At 50.7% G+C, this 20,297-nt stretch overlaps 1 protein-coding gene across 4 annotated transcripts in view; it reads left to right on the plus strand.

Moving 5' to 3' along the window:
• Positions 1-20,297, plus strand: part of LOC138824824 (peroxisome proliferator-activated receptor gamma) — a 107,323-nt gene that overhangs the window by 50,415 nt on the left and 36,611 nt on the right. For 3 of the 4 annotated variants that reach the window (XM_070019164.1, XM_070019165.1, XM_070019166.1), the window contains one exon: positions 19,559-19,786. In XM_070019164.1, coding sequence (XP_069875265.1) covers positions 19,567-19,786 — 220 coding nt within the window. In that variant the 5' untranslated portion in view covers positions 19,559-19,566. Of the gene's footprint in view, positions 1-2,499; positions 2,592-19,558; positions 19,787-20,297 lie in introns of those variants that run through there. The other variant, XM_070019163.1, reaches the window with a different exon arrangement.

Here is a 20,297-nt window from a genome sequence, read left to right on the forward strand (position 1 = left end):
AGGACACCTCCATCTCAGGCTGGGATCACATCTCTAGCACCTGGTATCTTCCTCACCTACTACTTCATGGCCAACAAGTATTTGTTGAACAAACAAATAATATACCGTGAGCAGGAAAGCCTTTCTTTCCAGCAAAAATAGTCCAGGCCAGGGAGAGCAGGGAGAAGACAGCTGTGGTGGTAAGACAGCACATTCGCGCTGGTGGAGTGTTACTGTTCACGGGAAGTCCGTGCGTGAGTAACGGAAGCACGGATAGAGCGGCAGAGGCGCAGCCTGTAATACAGCCTTGCGCAAGCTGAATGGTGACGGATGATAATGAAGAGAGAGAAAAAACAGAGAGGACTGGAGCTGTGTCTCAGGTGGGAGAGCGCCATGTGTGCGGGCACACCCCCTCCCCCCAAAAAAAGATGGAACCCCAAGAGAAAAAGAGATAAGAGAGCAGCAGAAAATGGGCAGAGCCCAAGAATGTGTGCTGGCAGGACGGTTGGCCGCCCGGGGCCTGTGTGTCCCATGCTGTACCGGAGTCAGGTGTCTGGCCTCTGCACATGGGCGTGACACACGCGCACTGCGTCCTCTGTGGGGCACAAGCCACTGAGAACACTGCCCCCCCGCGCTTTGGGTGGCAGCCACGGTACAGAACGGGAGATCGCGCGGCCATTCCTTCGCCCTGGATGCGCTGCCTGCATTTCCCTCCCGCGGTGTCTGTGGCCATTCCTTCACCCTGGATGCGCTGCCTGCATTTCCCTCTCGCGGGTCCTGGGTGCCGGCTGTGTAGGAAGTGTGAACGTGGCCCTGCTCTGCCCCCTCCCCACTCCTGATGCTGCCACGGCACGGCTCCGGTGAACGCTTCCCGGCTCACACCTAGCGGTGCTCTGCACTGAGCTGCTCCCCGCCCCAACCATGTGGGAAGCGGGGGTCAGGGGTGAGGAGACGAGGAGCACGCTGCCGCTCCCTGGGGAAGAAGGCCGACACGGGCGCGCGCCACGCGCCACGGCGGCTTGGGACACGGGTCGGCGTAGCTCGAGGTGGAACGGGACTTCAGGATTGTTCGGTTCCCTGGAAAAGCAAAGTGGACTTGACTGGAGTGACTGATTTTGACCCGTGAGGTCTACGGAGGGTCTTGGATTCCCGCACACGTGTGGACGCCGTGTCCCGTCTGCGGCCACAGCCGGGGCAGTGGCTTTGGACCCCGAGCTGGGTGGCCGGGCGCGGCGGGGAGGCGGACGTCCTCTCTGGAGGGTGTGAGCTGTGTTATTACTAGTGTAAGTTCTGCACCCCGAGCGTTGCCGCCATCGTTCGGAACGCCCAGACACTCACACTAACGGGGTTACCTTAGTAGGGGTTTCCAGGGCTGAGAAACGCCATCTGCGTTTCATCCTGCGCCGTGGCTCCCGACGGGGCGGGCGGCCTCTCCCCAAAGCTGGTGTTAGACCAGCAGGGTTTGCAGTGGTTCCGATTTGGGGGGCCCAGCAGGATGTGTGCCACGGGAGGATCTGCCCCCCACACACTGCCCTCCACGAGAACCCACAGGCCACGGCGGCAGCACCAGGCCACGCGGCCACCAGACCGGCTCCTCCCGCATGGGCAGTTTGGCACAGGCCACGCCACTCCTCGCCAAAAAGGGCAAAGGGCTCGGAGGAGAAGCCAGCGTTTTCCTGATTACAAAACCGACCGCCGCCCCGCCAGCCGCGGGACGGGCCCTTTTTTTTTTTTTTTTTCTGGTAATGCATTTTTCTTCTGAGAGAGAACTCCATTTTTTTCATCCTGCATTAGGATCATAGCATTTCTCGCTTAAATCCCAAGTGTGGAAACATGACTAAAGGTGCAATGAGGGATGGCCTAGAACACAGAAACTTCAGCAGCCCTCGCTTCCCTCCCGTCCCCGGAGCCATCTCGTGTCACTATTTTAATTTCTAGACCATCCAAGGGGTGAATTTAAAAACAAATCCTGGCTTACACCGTAGCAGCTGCAGGTGTACGAATACATTGTTGAACCCCAGAGTTTTCTTCAGCTGATGTGACAGGAGTTTCAGCCAGGGAAGGACACCCAAGAAAAACCTGGGCCAGAGAAGTGTTATCTGGTGTTTCCTAAGATTGAGAATTTTCCATCCAAGAAGCAAGTGTGTTTGACGGCACCACGGCCACGGTCAAAGCCCCGCACAGCCCCTCCCCGGTTCCCGAGCCGCCCCTCGCTGCCGCCGCGGCCTCCAGCGAGGCAGTGAAGCAATGCTTTCCTTGTAATGTACCAAGTCTTGCCAAAGCAGCGAGCGCCGTGATGACACCCCGTTTTGTCACAGCTGGCCCGGGCTGAGGCCGGTGCCAGCCAACTCCAGCCAGTCCTTTCTGAGCATATTCCCACTTCTCCCAAATATTTGGAAACGGGTGTCTTGACTCATTGGTGGATTCACAAGGGCTCTTTTTTTTTTTTTTCCTTCCACGGGATTGCTCTTTTGCAAGAAATCGACCGAACAAGTGTAAATGAGAGCAAATCCTGGTCCGTGCTGCCATGGGTGAGACTGTGGGAGGGTCTCCCGTGGACCCGGAGGGCGATCGCTTCGCTGACACCCTGCCTGTGGCCACCTCCTCTCAAGGTGACTCTTGTCCATTCTGATGCTCTGTGCACTTGCGTGGGGTGGGGGGGGCGGTGTGGGGAGGGCCCACTACGCTTATACACACATTCAGGACCTTCACCTCACCCATATTTCCTCTCTGGGCATGGACTCTTCCCTGGGTTTTCAGCATGAAAGGTATAACTCGGCTAGCCGAATGCTTCCGCGTATTTTTGAATACCCAAAGGATCCATCGTGTACACCCCCATCCTCACCCCCTTCTGTCTTGTATTTTTGGTCTTTCTTGTAGAGGTTGGTTGTTTGGTTTTGTTGGTCGTGGGCCTGAACTCGGCCTGGGCGCTGTCCCTCAGCTTTTCAGCTCAAGGCTAGTGCTCTACCACTTGAGCCACAGCACCACTTCTGGCTTTTTCTGCTTATATGGTGCTGAGGAATCGAACCCAGGGCCTCATGCATGCAAGGCAAGCGCTCTACCACTGAGCCACCTTCCCAGCCCCTCTCGTAGAAGCTTTTAATCCCTCACAGTCTGGTTCTTCCTCTTAGAGCGTTCTCAGTGCTTCTTTCTCCCCTAGAGTGCAAGGACCGCTTCTGTTCCTTCTTCAGACTGTTTAGGGTCCCTTAAGCACAGCCCCTAGTGCACTGTAGAAGAATACACCGGGAAGGCCTTGGAGCATGTGTATTCCAAGCGCGTCGCTTTGCACCTGGCTAGGTTGAATGCGTGCTGCATGAGTGTGTGTTCCGGTTTGTCAGGTGCAAACAGGAACCATGATCCTCCATGTTTCACAGCCACCACGGGACCCTGCGTTCTTCCTGTAGCCCTTCCCGCTGGAGGTCTCGTCCGGCACAACTTTTGCTTCATGCTCTTTCATGCTTATTCCTCTATGACTATGTCTCTCTCTCTCTCTCCTTCTCCCCCTCTCTCCCTCCCTGTCTCTCTCTCTCTCCCTCTCTCTCTCTCTTCAGAGATTGCATGAAAAAAATAGCTTATGTTAACTTGAACAACTTTTGTTTCACCCTCTTGCTGCTAATGCAGTAAAATGAAGTCCCTTAGTGTTTGAAATGAATGGCTCTTCACCTTCTCATTTTCCCAGCAGACTGAAGTTTTGAGTTTTCTTTTCAAAACTAAAGGAAGCGTGCATCTCCAGGCACCGCTGTTTTTTGTGATGGTTTTGTGTGTGTGTGCGTGGTGCAGGGGGTGAGACCCAGGACCAGGTTGGTGCCAGGCAGGTGCCAAAGCACCGAGCTCACTCGATGTATGTTTCCAGTCTCAGGGCTTCTTTTTTTGGGGGGGAGGTCCGGTCGTGGGGCCTGAACTCTGGGCCTGGGCACTGTCCCTCAGCTCTTCAGCTCAAGGCTAGCCTCTACCACTTGAGCCACAGCGCCACTTCCAGTTTTTTTCTTATGTGGTGCTGAGGAATTGAACCCAGGGTCTCATGCATGCAAGGCAAGCGCTCTACCACTGAGCCACCTTCCTAGCCCTCTCTGGTCTTCTTAACCTGGAGACTCACTGCGCTCTAGTCTGTAAGTGCTGGCCTCCTGTTTTCCTTTAAGCCATCAAAATAAATCTTTCTTTAGTTATTACTTTGAGCTGGCCTTGGGGAAAATGTCCCAGCTATACTGTCAAACAGCTCTTGAGTCAAAATTTGTTTTGTCTCTTTGAAAAGAACATGCCTCGAATGCAACACAGCAGATATTTTAGGTCAACTGAGGGGCAAACACTGCTTACAGTCAGGGTAAGGTGTATGACTCAAGCTCGTTTTAATTCTACACCAATCTTCTCCTTTTATGAGAAGAAATTCCCCTCGGTGTAATATTTTCCCGCCAAGACAAGAACCTGGACCACCTTTCACTTACATGGTACAGCATAGGATTCTTTGTCAAGTATTGTGGTGCATGCTTGTAATCTCAGATATTTGGGGAGGTTGAGGTGAGAGGATCACTTGTGTCCAGACGTTTGGAGCCAGGCCAGGCAGCATGGTGAGAGCGTATCTCTTTATATAGATTAGCAGCCACCACGTTGCATGTTTGTAACAATAATTTAACTCTTGTCTTGCATGTGCTCTGACTCCCTCTCACTCATAAACGTTGGGGTTTGTTGTTGTCAGGATTTTGCATTTCTAAAGGCTAGGAACCCATGTTTCTTATGTCTGGTGTAGATGACCACTAAGTGTTTGCTCCCTTCCTGCCCAAACACACAGAGAAACTGGAGAATGCTGAGGTCTTTATGATTGCCATTAGCTTTCCAAGGCCAGCCCAGATGAAATGCTGGTGGAGTCTTGTATCTGGCCTGCTTGGGGGTTTGGGTTCAAGAACTCCCTCCCTCTTCCCCAGTTGGAGTTAGCTTCCCAGGTGTCCAGCCCAGCATCCTGTCTGTGAGGCCAGCTGTCCTCCGCTCCCCTGACCCTCGCCTGGCCACTCTTCTCCCCAGCCCCATCGATCCTGAGGCCCCCTTTTCTTTTTTCCATCAAGAGCTCTGTGAGCAATCCCAAGCTGCCCTGTCCATGCTGGCTGTGAACCACGTCCACAGGCACCGCTGGCTCGATGGAGAGGGCGCCCCCGGCCTGGGCACATCCAGTGCCAGACGCGGCCCTGTGTGCATTCTGTACTGTTCCGCTCTTGCAGCACACGCTGGGAGATGACGACACGCTAGCCCTCTGGAGTCTGTTGAGCAATGGGCAGTGGGCCTTGGAGACACACTGAGGGCTGCCATCCACGCCGACGTGGGAGCCCTCCCGAGACAGCCCCATGACCCGCGTGATGGGGGCGGAGGGGGCTGGGAGGCAAGGCAGCCCTGTGCTCAGAAACCCATGTGCACCCTTCCAGATGCTCTCAGCGAGCCAGCGCTGCCCACGACCCTGCCCCAGGAGCGTGTGCGTGCGTGATTCCTCACGGGTGCTGGGCATGCTCATGCGTACGCACAAACACCACAGATCGTGAGGGTTCGCTGTTTGTGTGTGTGTGTGTTCCTTGGTGCCGGGGAAGTTTCTCCTTGTCTCCACTCAGCAGGACTGCTCATGCTGCGAGTCTAGCCGTCATCCTCACTTGAAAATGGACCACAGAGTTTGTCCAGCGCGTGCACACCTCCTTGTCTGCCCACGAGGCTGCGTCCTCACAGATCAGACGCCGTCGGGTAGAACTTTGGTTCCACCAACTTGCCCCAAGTTGCTTTTCTGTTCCTTTCAATGCAGTTTGGCCCATGTGCTTTATTTGGAGGCACAGAAATCACACGTCGCCCGTAACAATGGCACTGTGGCTCTGACAACCCGGAATTCAGATCTCGTGGCTCTCTGCGTACACTGTGTTTTAGACCCCTGTGATGGATAGTTGAGCAGGGAGTTTGCCAGCACCAGGTGGACGTTCCAGTCCATGCTGAGTGGCACTGGTGGCTGCCATTGGGAGGCAGAGGTCACAGTCAGCTGTGAGACTCACCAGGGAACTGCCCCTCCTTATCTTGGCTGGGTTTGCCGTGTGGCCTCCTAGCTGACGTTCGGGACCCGAAACTCCCTCCCACCCGGGAAACACTGACCGTAGTCACCTCCCCGAAATCCCTCTGTGCCCATCTTCCGATATTCGCGGAGCACCTGTTTGCCAGTCACCATGGCCATCACCTCTGCTCGAGTCAGACGTATTTCACCTCACCGCCCACCAAACCCCAGGAATTGCCCGGCTCTATGCAGACACATCTCATTGCCCAAGAACAAGCCACAGGCCCTCCTGCCATCCAGCGTCCTGTCCGGGACGGCTCCTCCTCTTCCCTACACCTTCGGCTCCTCCTGCCGTCCCAGGCGGCACCCAGCGCACGCTGCTCCGCCGCCAGCACCCGTCTGAAAACCTGCTGCGACTCTGTCACCTTCTCTATCCTCCTGGCTTCTGCCGCCCTGAGCCAAGCCGCCATCTCTGGCATGAAGTCCAGGCCCCTGATGGGCTTCTCTGCACTGCCCTTGGTCTCCCCTCAGGGCTTATGGGCTGTCACACACAGGCAAGCGAGGGCTGTCCCTCACGCCAAGCCCTCGGTGGCTGCCCCGTGTTTTTTCTGTCCCCCCCCTTTCCCCCCCGTCCCCTCACCCTGCATCCCAGACACACCCCTCACCCCTGTGCCTCGATGTCTCTCCTGCTCCTCTCCTCTTCCTCTGATGTCCTCTCCCCGCGCACACCTTCAGCCCCTCAGATCTTTGCTCTGATCTGAAGTCCCCTGAGAACCACCCTGTTGATTCTCTCTCCTCCTTCTGAAGCGTGGCCCGAGTGCTACTGTGCCCCGTCGGCTCTTGATTGGTGGAGTAACGAACGCTGCTATATACAGCTCTCCGCTGGGGGCCCGAGGGGGACGGGTGCCTGGCAGCTGGTGATTCTGTCCACTCACACTCTAACCTTCCCAGGAACGCTTCGCACAATATCTAGAGCTTGCCTGATGGAGACACGTTGCTCATCATAGTTCCAGAAGAAAGAAACCAACTTCCAACGACTGGTCTTGGCCACGAGCCAGCGACTCACCTAAACAACCACACAGGAATGGCGGGAACCCTTCGTTTCATTTAGCTGCTGCTCCAGGAGAAAGCAAAATCTGGTTGCTTTATTGCTTTTGTTATTTTCCTTCACGTCGGGCAAGTACATGTGCAGCATGAGGCAGTGGACGCTCTGGCACTGAGGTCCTCCACTTCAACTCAACCTCCCCTCCGCGGTGCAAGGCAAGTCCCAGACCTGCTGTGCACGTTGTCCCACAAGTTCTGTTCCTCTGCTTCTTTCCTGGTGTTTTTGAAATAGGATCTGGCCAGGTAACCCAAGCTGGCCTCAAACACTCGATCCTCCTGCTTTAGTCTCCCCCATGCAGGGATTAAGACGTGTGCCACGGCACCTGGCCGGTGCAAGTTTTCTTAGTGGATTAAAAGATGATGCAAATGAATGTTAAAAGTGTCAGCGCGCCAGGGGAGGGCCAGGTCGACCTAAAGCATCTGGGCCATTTCCAAAGAAACCTATTACCAGGGATAAAACCACATCTCTAGCCACAATTATTGACCTGAGAGAATCCAGTCTAACTCATCAGTATAAGTCTGATAGCAGCTTTGATGGTATGCATTTCGTTATGACTTCTCAGGCAAGGTCAGGTAATACAGGGGCATGCTGGGTGGTAGGGACAGGCACTTGATGTTTGATCTTTGCCAAAGAGCTGAGAAGCTGTGTGTGTGTGTGTGTGTGTGTGTGTGTGTGTGTGTGTGTGTGTGTGTGTGTGTGTGTGTGTGTGTGTGTGTGTGTGTGTGTGTGTGTGTGTGTGTGTGTGTGTGTGTGTGTGTGTGTGTGTGTGTGTGTGTACATTTTCCTTCGAATGCCATTAGTCGCAATCAGTCCCAATCACCCCTCTGGCTCCACATAATTCATATCCCATCTCTACCAGAAAGTTACCCCCGATTATTCCAGAGCACACCCCCCTCCCCCAGCTTGTAGAGCACAGTTTGCCTCTGTCATCAGTTTGTTCTCAGTTCTTCCCTTCACCTTGTGCATCTTTAACCTTGGCAAACGTCTCAAGGTCGTTTCTTTCTTTGCAGCCTGGAAAGCACCTTGCATGGGGTGTTGGGTGATTGATTATCTTGACCTGAGATGGTTTGGGTTTTATGTTACTAATTGAACATTCACTGAGCTTAAGATCTTGGCAAAGAACAATGCCAACTAAAACTAAAACACGGAAAGGTTTTGGGGGGGGAACCAAATCTGTTGTGAAATAGAATAGTAACTTTCCTAAAGAGAAAAATTTATATAACGATATGAAGCAAAAATTAATTAATTAGCATAAACTTAATAGTTTGAATGGACTAAACGCATCAACTTTCTTTCTTGTTAAATGGAATATCTCAAAACACAACTGGTCCTGGCCTAGTAATTTCCTGAACATGAGACTCCAATAGTTTTGGGGGGAGAAACATTTCCTGCATTGTTTAAAAGCATGGTATTCTCAAAACTGGTCTTCCTTCCTTAAAGCCAAGACTACCAGTTCTCAGCAAGAAGGTAACTTTACTCAGTCCTCTCGAAGGATACAACGAATCTTTATCACTTATATATTATCTAGAGCACCCTGGTGAGGTAGATGTTTAACAATAATCCTGCAAGGAAGCGAGTAAGAAAAAGAGTTTGTACGTTAAGACTAATTTCATGATTGTTTTATAACTTCCAATTGAGCAGTTCTTAAAGCAGCGTCCTAAAATTCTTGAGCAATTCACACACTGAAAGAGTTGCTGGTTTCTTTGGTTGATCTGCAGGTTTTATGCCATCATTCCCCAACCCCAGGACTCTTGTGCAACATTCTTGTTTACCCTTTTTATTGAAGTATAACATACTTAAAGAAAAGTATCTAAAATACTCTTACAAACATTCCTGTGCAAGCTCAGTGCTGTGGCTCACACCTATAATCCTAGATACTCATGAGACAGAGATCAGGAAGATTACAGTTCAGGCAAGCCTAGGCAAGCGTTCCCAAGACCCTATCTCAACCAATTTAAAGAAAAACTGACATGGTGATAGCAGCTGTCATGCAAGCCACATCGAAAACATAGATAGGAGGATCATGGTCCAGGCTTGCTCGGACATAAATTTGAGATTCTACTTAAAAACTAACAAATGTGAAAAAACTGGGGGTGGTATGGCTTAAGTGGTAGAACACCTACGTAGCCAAGTACAAGGCCCTGAGTTCAAACCCCAGCACTGCGAACAACAGCTACAGAACATACTTGTGTTGTTAGCACCTAGAGAAGCAGAACAGCATGTGTGTTCTACAAGCTCTCTGACTGTTGCCCTTCTATGCACATTTTATTTGGGGGCCATAGGAAATGTTGTGTTCTAGGAGACGTTGGTAAATGATTGTGAGCATGGTTGTGTCTGTCTATACTTGCACCAACAAGACAGAAGTAGTCCGACAACTCTACATCCATGATCTATAGATCTATCTATAGAGACAGATAATCTCCTGTTGAAGATGCTTTGCTTGAGGTTGATGTCTATTTTTCTTTTTTTTGAGGGGGGTGGGGTCCGGTCGTGGGGCCTGAACTCGGGGCCTGGGCGCTGTCCCTCAGCTCTTCAGCTCAAGGCTAGCGCTCTACCACTTGAGCCACAGCACCACTTCTGGCTTTTTTCTTTTTGCTTATGTGGTGCTGAGGAATCGAACCCAGGGCCTCATGTATGCAAGGCAAGCGCTCTACCACTGAGCCACCTTCCCAGCCCCGTGTCTATTTTTCTTTTAAAGCTTCCTGACTCTGTATTTTGAGTCCGTGTGGGGCCTGGTTTGGGCGTGTGCTTGAAGGGAGAGGTCGGGTCGTTCCCATGGGAATCTCCCAGTCCCCACTCTGTTTCCTGAAGAACCGCCCTTTCTCAACTGCCCTGCAGTTGCATCTCTTGTCGCCAGCCAGGCAACCTTGCATGTGTGGGGTCGATTCTGGACTTGCTTTTCTGTTGCAGTGATCTCTCTTTCTATCTTTGTACCAATTAACATATTGTATGAATTACAGCAGCTTTGTGATTGGCTTCCGTAGCTGATGTGTGGGACCTCCAGTGTGTTCTTAAATTCTGTCTTGGCTGTTCTTAGCTCTGGGATCTTTCATATAAATTGTAGACTCAGCATGTCTGTTTCCACACAGATGTACTGGAAGTTTTGGTAGGAATTGTTCTTTTTTTTTTGGCTAGTCCTGGGGCTTGAACTCAGGGCCTGGGTGCTGTCCCTGAGCAACTTTTTTGCTCAAGGCTAGCGCTCTACCAGTTGAGCCACAACTGTACTTTTGGCTTTTTCTGTGATTAATTGAAGAGTCTCACAGACATTCCTGCCTGGACTGGCTTCAAGCTGTGATCCTCAGATCTCAGCCTCCTGAGTAGCTAGGATTACAGGCGTGAGCCACTGGCACCTGGCTAGAATTGTTCTCTCTGGGAAAGCCCAGTGAAGAGTCACAGACTGGCATTGTTCAGTCTCCATCAACATGGGCTAACTTTCCTTTATTTAGCTAGTCTTTAATTTTTTTTCTATTATATTTTTGAGTGTTTAATAAAGATGTTTCCTACATATTTTGTTAGATTTTTTCCCCCTAGTTATTTGACATTTTCAATACGATTACAAAAAATAATTCTTAATTTTCTATTTGTTGCTGACGTACAGGAATAGAGCTTGTTCCCAGACAGAGACCTTGTGTCTGGCAACTCTACTAAGTTCTCTTAATAACCGTACGGGGTGGTGTCGATGTTTTAGAAATACACTCACATCATGTCATCCATGAGTGCTGTTAGTTTTATTCCCCCTTTTCCAGCCCTGTGTGCCTTTGTTCCCTTGATACGTGATGGAAGCAGAGCTCTGGTTCAGGGTTGGAGAGAAGTAATGGCGGCTGGTTATCTTTCTCACATCCGTGCTGACCCTCAGAAAGAAAACTTCAAATATTTCAAATATTGTTTGTTTGTGGATGTTCTTTTCCTTTTCCTTTTTTCATGAGAATTTTTTTTGTCTTGTCCTTCTCAACGATCAAATTACAACCCCCCCCCCCCCCCCCAGTACTGGAGTTTAAACTCAGGGCTCTAAGCGTATTAAGCAAGTACTCTACCACTGGAGTCATGCTTTAGGTTTTTGTTTCAGTTTTAGACTTTTGTCCCAGAGGCCAGCCTCGGGCTAGAATCCTCCTCCTCTGCCCCTTGCATAGCTGGGATGACATGCAGTCACAAGCCCCGCTTGTTGATTGAGATGAGGGTCTCGATAACTTTCTGCTCCTGCTAGCCTCAAACCATAATAATCCTCCCAACTTCAGCCTCCCAAGTAGCTGGGATTACAGGATTCCCACATCTGGTTTGTTGGGGCTAATCTTTATTAGATTAATAAAATCCTCTGTCTTTCCTAGTGAAGAGTTCTTTAAAATCACAAATGAATGTTGAACTCTTATCAAGCGATTTTACGCAGCGTTTCATAATACTCAAGAAGAAGACAGAACACAGAACATCCGTCACTTGAATTGTGATGTATTTTAAGGTCCTGGCTAATAGAGCCAGTGGAAGTCTGCAAATCCGCCCCATCACCACCAGTGAATTGGCTGCATCTGTTTTGACACTTTGGCTCTGTTTGTTTGGTCTGACAGCATTGCCTTCTTGGGAAGGGTTCCTGGAGCAGTGAGCTCAACATAAAAGAGCCCAGATCATCGCCTCCTTTTGTCAGACTAAGCAGCTCAAGTAGGACAATGGCTTTCCCTGCAGATAATACGCACTAATAGAACAGCTCTGGTCGTGAATGTTTCTTCCAGCAGGTTGGGCTGGTTGGAGGTGGGCAGGAAGAAAGCGGGTCGGTGGCTCCCTCCTTTCTGAAAATTACACCTTCCCCCAGATAATTCCTCCACGTTTTCCCCCATCTCCATTCCCCGATCTGCAAAGCCAGACCCAGATGTGCAGGGGAAGCTGGACGAGGGAGACAGACCAGTTTCTTTTTCTCCTCTGAACACTCCCCTTCTTCTTCTTCCTCTGTCCGTCCCCCTCCCCCGCCCCCTTGCCACACCCTCCTCCTTCCTCCTTTATGTCTAAGAGCAGTGTGTTGGCTCACAGGAAAGTGGAGGCCATGCTCCAAAGATTTCCCATCATCCTCCTCTCACCCACCCCCAGCCATCACCGGCCGGCAGCCAGGGCGGTAGATGGAGCTCCATCACTAATTGCTTGCTTTAGGAGCAGTTGTTTGGTCCTTGTTCATTCTTACTGATGCTTACATAGATGATGATGATGTCATTAGCAAGGATTTCTTATTTCATCCTTCCTACTCCACATGCCTTTCGTTTCCTGCTCTTTTACATTAGCTGGAACATCCTGCCTATTTCTGGTCTTGGCAGAAAAACTTGACTTTCTGCTCATTCGTGCAATGGTAACTCTGCAGTGCTGTGTCTTCCCATTTTCTGAGTGTTTTTGGTTTGGTTTGGGCGGAGGTCTCTGGTTTTGTCGTTTGTAGAGGAGACATTAAGACAAGATCTCGTGCCAGGCCAGCCTGGAGCTCACAATCCTCTTGCTCTAGCCTCCCAAGTGTGGGTGACAGGTATGAACTCGCACACCTGACTCACTGAGCATCCTAAATGATCAATGGATGTTAGATTCTTCTTTTTGTGTAGGATTCCCTTTGTTTTCTTCTTCAGTGTACTGATGTGATGGATTATTTGACTTCAAGATATCAAACTAGCTTTGCATACCTAGGAAAAATCTAGCTGATTTTTGGTCATGGTGTAGAATTATTTTTATGTATTACTGTCTTCAATTTGTTCATATGTTGTTGAGCATTTTGTGTCTATAAAAGGTGTATCATGAGAGTTTTTTTTTCACGTAATGTCTGTGTCTTGTTTTGGTGTTAGAATAGCATTGGTGTCATAGAATGGGAAATTATTCTAGTTACTTCTATCTTCCAAATGAGATAATGAAGAATTGTTTAAAAAAAAAAACATTCTTCCTTTAACGGTTTGGTATCATTGACCCGTCAGTGCATCTTTGCCTGGTGCCTCCTATTTTATAAGGTTATTAATTACTGACTCAATTTCTTTAATAGATGCAGGCTGGTTCAGATTGTTTAGGGTGTGCGTGGCAGGGGTTCACTTTAGCAGTTTGTCTTTCAAGGAACAGATCCATTTTGTCTAGGCCGTTGAATTTCTGGGCATAGAATTGCTGATACTGTCCCTTTATTATCTTCACGTATGTGGGTGTGCGTGCCACGTGTGTGCTAAGGAGTTAACGCCAGGCCTCACACCTGCCAAGCTCACACCCCACCACTGAGGTGTGAGGTCGTGTTGCTCTCTCATTCGCCTCCTGAATGAACACGATCTGCGCTCCTGCACGGGGCACCGGGCAGCGTGGGGGCTCCGCCTCCCGGCTGCAGACACAGAGATGCCCCTCAGACACGCCAGGGCAGTCCTAGCAGAGGAACAGGGTTTGAGCTGCTGTGAATGCTGGGGGAGGAGGACACGAGTCTGCAGAAGTGATTGGTTTGGGTGAAGGTGTGATCCCGTCCTCCTCCCTTCTCCAGGGTCCTCAGGACTGGCTTCAGGCAGCTCCCAAGATTACAAATGTGGCCCATTGGAGAGCAGCGGGACGGTAGGTGAGCCCTGTCTCCGAGGCTTCAGGGCCAAGTCTCCTGTGAGGCTCTGTTGACCGGGGCTGGAAAGCAGGCCGAGTCCCTGGTTTATCAGCAGGGGACAGAGGGGATGTGCGGTGTGCTTCAACCCAGCGGGTGCCGTCAGCAGGAAATCACAAACACTGGGCTCGATTTTTAACATAGTGTTAGAAGGCAGAAGAATGAAAACAGATTTTCTTGTATTGAAGACACAAATGACACGCCAAAGAGTTGATTTCTAAATCTTGTCTTAGTTCCTGGTGTCCAATATAAGGAGCCATATACGCAGAAAAACCACCACGGAATTCAACCCTGGCTCTAAAACCATTTACCCCCTATTACCAATTTACTCGGTCTGACATTGGATAAATCATTCCATTCTTTCTGTCTAACTTTTTAACTCTGTTAGGTCATGTTAGGATCATTTTGTCTGTAATTATATATACTGTGTCATATGCATAAAATCATGTGGATAGTGGGTGTAAGATACACACCTGGCGTAGAGTGGAAATGCTGGTCTATTGGTTTCGTAACTTCCATGGTTACTGCTGAGAAGTTCGAAGTCTTTCTGATTCATCAGCATTTATGTGGATTCTTTTTCCTTCCTGGAGGTTTTGGGATAGTTTCTCTAGAAAACAATGCACAGTGATTTATTCAGAAATCGTTGCTTCTTTGGGCTTTGTCATCTGTCCAAACGCAAATCCCCGGCCTTGGCCAATCTGAAGTTAAAGGACTGCTTTCAAGGACACGCGGTAAAAGGCGCTGTGCCGAGGATCCTAACTTTATGTGTAGAAAAATGGAAGAAAAGGAAACAGTGACCCAGGACAGAGCCTGTGTGAGACACCGAGACGGCGTGGTCTCGGTGCTCACGGCAGCGCATGTGCCCCAGTGAATCACAGCCACGCGGGTCAAGTCTGGCAAGGCCAGGCACGGCTGAGCGCATTTCCTGAGTGCACTGGACCACCGGAGTGTCATTGGCACAGGCGGAACCCATACAGGCCATGGCAGGTAACATGCAGGCTTTCCTGGTATGGAAGAGCAGCGAGGCCCTGGAACTGGAGGAGAGAAGCCTTGTTCTCTCCTCCTCCAGGGGTCTTTAAAACAGGACATGTGTTTTAGGCGTGGTCCTGCTGGAACAATGGGCTTCGCTGGCCTCTTCCTCTTCCTGTCCCTTGTGGTGGTGCGGGAGGCTCTGGGGTACCTTTGTAGGGGTCCAGTGTGCTGGCTTTGAACTGAAACGTGCAAAAATTGCTCCTAGTGTTTATTGAGAATGTACTGAGTGTCTGGACCTGTGCCAGCTCTCTGCCGTCTCAGGCAGTCTTGGTAAGAGCTGGATGATGTAGGCAACGTGATTGCTTCACCATTGGGGAGTTAGGTGTAGAGAGATGACAGAATAGCGACCAGTAGATTGAACCTAGGACATCTGACGTGACACTTGCTCCTTCCTTCTTGACCATTAATATTCCTGATGGCAACCTGCAATAGGATAGCTATAGATGTATCTATTATAGAAAAACATAGACCTGTACAGTGCTGGCTGCCTTAGCCTCTTCAAGACTATTCCTAGCATGAAGGTGTATGTGGCTCACGGGTTACTGTGAGCCCAAGGGCTTTCATCCTCAGCACTGCAAAAGGAAGGAAGGAAGGAAGGAAGGAAGGAAGGAAGGAAGGAAGGAAGGAAGGAAGGAAGGAAGGAAGGAAGGAAGGAAAAGGAAGGAAGGAAGGAAGGAAAAGGAAGGAAGGGAGGAGGGAGGGAGGGAGGGAGGGAGGAAAGGAGAACAAGAAAGAGAAAGAAAGAGAAAAGAAGAAAGAAAGAAAAGGAAAAAATGTTTCTTAAATTCAGAGCCTATTATTTTTGGGTTTCGTAAATGTTTCAGTTCATCCTGAGTTGATTTGCAGGGGGTCAAACACAAATGCTGCTGCAGATCTCTTTCCTCTGCATTAAATTCTGTTCTGTTTTTCCGTCTGGTAAGTAGTTTCCTGGCACCTCCGCTTGCTAACATCATGGCATAGGACTGGGAGCCTGGCTCAGGTGAGGCCTGAGCTCCAACCCTAGAACTGCTCTCCCACCCCCAAAATCATGCTTTAATCATGACTGCTTAATCTTGTGCTCTTTCTCTCTGTGCCTCTCGCTGACTCTGTCTCTGTCTGTCTGTCTGTCTCTCTCTGTTAGGGTTTATATCAAGGATGAAGTCACACTCCAAGCTATTCTACTGGAGGTTTTTCTTTTCTGAAGGGACAACAGAAAACCCCAAAGGTAGACCCTCTGTTTCTGAGGCTGCTGTTTACAATTCAGTGTCTCTGTTGACCCATTTCCATACCCCGAGTAATAATGCCTATCAGGTTAGAGAAGTTACTTTACTCTTGCATGAAATCGATCACATTTTCTTTGAAAGGCATTATACTTCGGAGTTTTGTGAAAAGTGGGCTGGCTTCATTCTAATGGCGTTTAAAGCCAAGTTTGAAACACACATTCCTGTCCTTGCTCACAAGATGGACTCCAGACCCCCCCTTCCTCCCACCCCACCCCCCCCGCCTCCCCCCCACCCCCAGGAACCCTACTGAGGGTTGGGAAATGGCTGGATCTGCCCTGAGGCAACACAACTTGCTCTCACCCGGCTGGAAGTGAAGCCGCTCGCTTATTCCCGAGAAAGGGCTGTTGTTCATGCAAATATTTTGTTCATTTGTTCTTTCATGGGTAATTGCACGGAGTAACAGAAAACACCTCTTCCACTGACGGCTTGGCAGCCACAGAAGCTTGTGTTTTCTCAAGACAGAATGAGAAGCAGGTTTCCTGGACCCATCTCTAAGTCAAAATAAAATACAGCGTCCAGGGAGCCACAGCCTCCCTGTAACGCCGGTGCGTCATCTCGCTGGGGCCGGAGCGGCTCAGGGTGGAGGACAGGGAGAAGTCCTGCGGGATTGGAGCACCATGTTTTCCCAAAAATGAAAAGCCAGCTGCTCTTCTTTCTTATTCTGTCCTTGCCACTTAGAAAAACAAAAAGAAGAAGAAGAAGAAAACATGGGCCGGGGGTGTTAGCTCAGTGCCCGGCATGTGTGAAGCTCTGGGTGCAATCTCCAGCATCACACACAAAAAGATAAAGCAGGGGGAAATGTACAGGCCCCTAATCATCCTCTTGTAATCAACTAAAAAGAAAGGAAAAATGAATATTCGTTGTTGAGAGGAAAGGGTTACAGATCATACCGCATTAGATTTATAATTCTGGAGATTATTATCCTTTGAGGAGCATAAGCCTTTGCAACACTGAACCATGGAGAAAGTATCTTCATTTTTCATCGGGGGGAAAAAAATGAGCAGTTAGTCTACATGTGTCTATAAAATACCATCACTGGACTAGCCAGCGCCCGGGAAAGCACCACCGTGCAGAGCCGGCAAGATGGAGAAGCTGCAGTCCTCTTCTCCCAGGCTGGAACTCGAATGGCGGAGCCTTCGTCCAAGTCAGCACATGGCGGGAGGTGGAGGAGAGCCACCAGGAGTGCCTGGAGACCCGGAGCTTTGTGGAGACCAGAGCACGGGCTGGGCTCTGACACATAGGGAGCGGGGTGCCTAGAGCAAGTGCTAGGCGGAGGAACACGCGTGGACCCGAGGAGTGGACCGAGGACACAGACAGGGGCCGGTATCCTGGGCAAACTGCACGGCGGGTTGACAGCTGTCTGTGCCGATCACCGGGATGAGGCCTGGGGTCACCAGGGGAAAATCAGCAGACAGGGCGAAGCCGGGCCACCTTCCAGGGCCTGCGGTGCCAACACAGGCATGGTCATTTATTCTCAAGTGTGGGTTGAGGGTTTTTTGTGCTTTTGTTCTTGCCAGTCCCAGGGCTAGAACTCAGGGCCTTGCACCTGCCAGTCAGGCACCCTACCACTAAGCCAAGGCCCGGGCCCTGACACGGTCATTTATTAAAGAGGCTGTTCTGAAATAGAGGACCATAAAACCACAGCCCTCCCTGGGGAGCGAGGGGTGGACGGGGCACTTGGGACACATGGGGGGGGGTGAATGGCTCTGTATTCCATGGTGGACAAGGGACGCCATCCGTGCCCATCCACATCTGCAAGGCAAACAACTACAGAACGTAATGTCACGCCTGTCATCTTAGCGATTCAGGAGGCTGAGATCTGAGGATCCCGGTTCAAAGCCAGCCCAGGCAGGGAAGTCTGTGAGACTCTTATCTCCAATAAACCACCAGAAAACCAGAAGTAGTGCTGTGGCTCAAGTGGTAGAGTGCTAGCCTTGAACTGAAGAGCTGAGGGACAGCACCCAGGCCGAGTTCAAGCCCCTCGACCAACAACAACAACAACAAAATACCTGCATAAATCTGTATTGCTACAGATCCTAGTCACTAGCCGGAAGTCACTTAGTGAGGCTTTGCAGTCAGTTGTCGGGAGAGATGGCTGGACAGTGCCTGGCAGCCAGGCCCACCGTCCAGACACGTGGCAGCGTGAGGATGGTGCAGGCCACGTGCAGTCACTAGTGATGCCCAGGCGAAGCCCGCCAGGCTGAGACCGCAGCGTGGATGTGTGGCGTGGGTTGAGTGGGGGTAGATGAATTTTGAGACAGAGGACAGAGCCTGATGGCTTCCCCTTTTCCCCCTCTGCCCCCCCCCCAGGACACAGACATTTTCTGGGTGTCACTGAGCTCCCGGAGGGGCAGGGGTCCCTCAGCTATCACCGCCCACATTCCTGGCCACCATGGGCAGGTTTTGTAGTGCCTGCAGATAACATGAGTTTGTTTGGGAGCTAACAGCGCGGACATTCCCGGGTGGGAACACGGGCAGGGTCCCAGGAGTCACGGAGCGCATTCACAGAACTCCGCTCCTTCCTTAGAGAAGCACTTTGTTTTTCTTACGAAGACCACAACTGAAGTCTCCGGCCTCGTGCAGGCGCTAGCCGGGGAGAGCAAACTCCTGGGAGCTGGGCTCTCTGGGAAAAGACAGGAGGCCGATTCCCAGGTAGGCCTGGAAGAGCCGCCCGCCCTTCCTCCCCGGCCTCCATCCGCCAGAGGATGGCTGACAGCAGGCTTTCTGCCCTGGTCTAGAACTTGAACCTCCTGCCCCGGGCTTGGGAATCTCTGGAACTTGGATGGGCAGCTCATTTCTTTCTCTCCTGAGGTAGCAGTCCTGGATTCCGCCTAGCTCTGCACTCAGGTTTCTGAGCAAAGAATCCACATTTATCACACTTTCTGGCTGCTTTGTTGGCGCACTGTGGATACGAGGGAACTGGGCTCAGAGAATCCGAGCCAGGAGGTAACAGTGCGTGGGAGCTTCAACGGTCCGCTCCCCTGTGGCTCACAAGCTCTCAGTAGATGCTTGCCACCCAAACTGGCCAGGTTTTATTTCATGTACTGTGATGACAAAAGTCAACGTAAAATAACGTACGCGGCTCGTGGCGCCGGAGCCGCCGCCGGCCGCAGTGGTTATTCTGCACTTTAGAAACCATGTGTTCCCCACTTTGTCTTCTGTATTGTTTCTTGTTTCCATCTCGCTTTGTTTTGTTGTGTTGGGGGGGGGGGTGGAAATGGGTGGAAATTAGTACTGAGTAAAATCTGTTTTGTTTTGTTTGGCAGTGCTAGGGTTGAACTCAGGGCTTGGTGGAAAGAAATTTCAAGTAAATAAAAGCAACTAACTTGGCCTATCTTTAGAGAGTGTGAGGGGTAGAGATGTAGGCAGGACAGGTAGAAGAACATCACACACACACACACACACGCACACACACAACAGGATCTCTCCTGGGTTAGCCAGGGTAGGGGTTGGCTTTTCACCCAGCTGGGGTGGTGCTCAGAAGGGTGGCTGCCTTATCAAAGACTTGGCTTCCTGTGCGTGCAGTCGTGAGCGAGTGCCCTGTCCCTCAGCACCTGACTTCAGGCTCCATTTCTTTGCTTCCATTTCAGAAATCGCCATGGTTGACACCGAGATGCCTTTCTGGCCCACCAGCTTCGGGATTGGCTCGGTGGACCTCTCTGGGATGGACGAGCACCCCCACGCCTTCGACATCAAACCCTTCACCACCGTGGACTTCTCCAGCATCTCCAATCCACACTACGAGGACACCCCATTCGCCAGAGCCGACCCCATGGTGGCGGATTATAAATACGACCTGAAGCTGCAGGAATACCAAAGTATGAGGTTGATGTCCACCTTTGAGGCCGCTCGGGCTGGGGGTGACCCCATTCCAGGCTCCTGGAATGTGAGCCCCAGAGATCCACGCATGTCCTTCATCTATCCATCCTTGATTATCAGTCATAGTCCAAATGGGAAGATGGCCTGTTCCTATCTTCCTTTCCCTTTCTCCTCCTTGCTTGCTTGCTTTTTTTCCCCTAGGTCTGGAACCGGGACTTGAACTTGGTACCTACATCTGCTTTCGCAGTGGCCAGTGCTCCACCAACTGAGCCACGCCTCCAGCCCATGCTTGCTGCCCCTTTAAGAGTTTAAGAGTCCATCATCCGAACTTTGAATTCTTTTGACCTCTTATAATTTAACAAGTAATCATTGTAAGTTACCTTACGTAGCTTTTTTTTTTTTTTTTTTTTTTGGTCAGTCATGGAGCTTGAACTCTGGGCCTGGGCACTGTCCCTCAGCTCTTCAGCTCAAGGCAAGCGTTCTACCACTTGAGCCACAGCGCCACTTCTA

The sequence above is a fragment of the Dipodomys merriami genome, unplaced genomic scaffold (genome assembly GCF_024711535.1).
Source record: "Dipodomys merriami isolate MVZ:Mamm:240054 unplaced genomic scaffold, mDipMer1.0.p SCAF_13, whole genome shotgun sequence".
NCBI lineage: Eukaryota > Metazoa > Chordata > Mammalia > Rodentia > Heteromyidae > Dipodomys > Dipodomys merriami.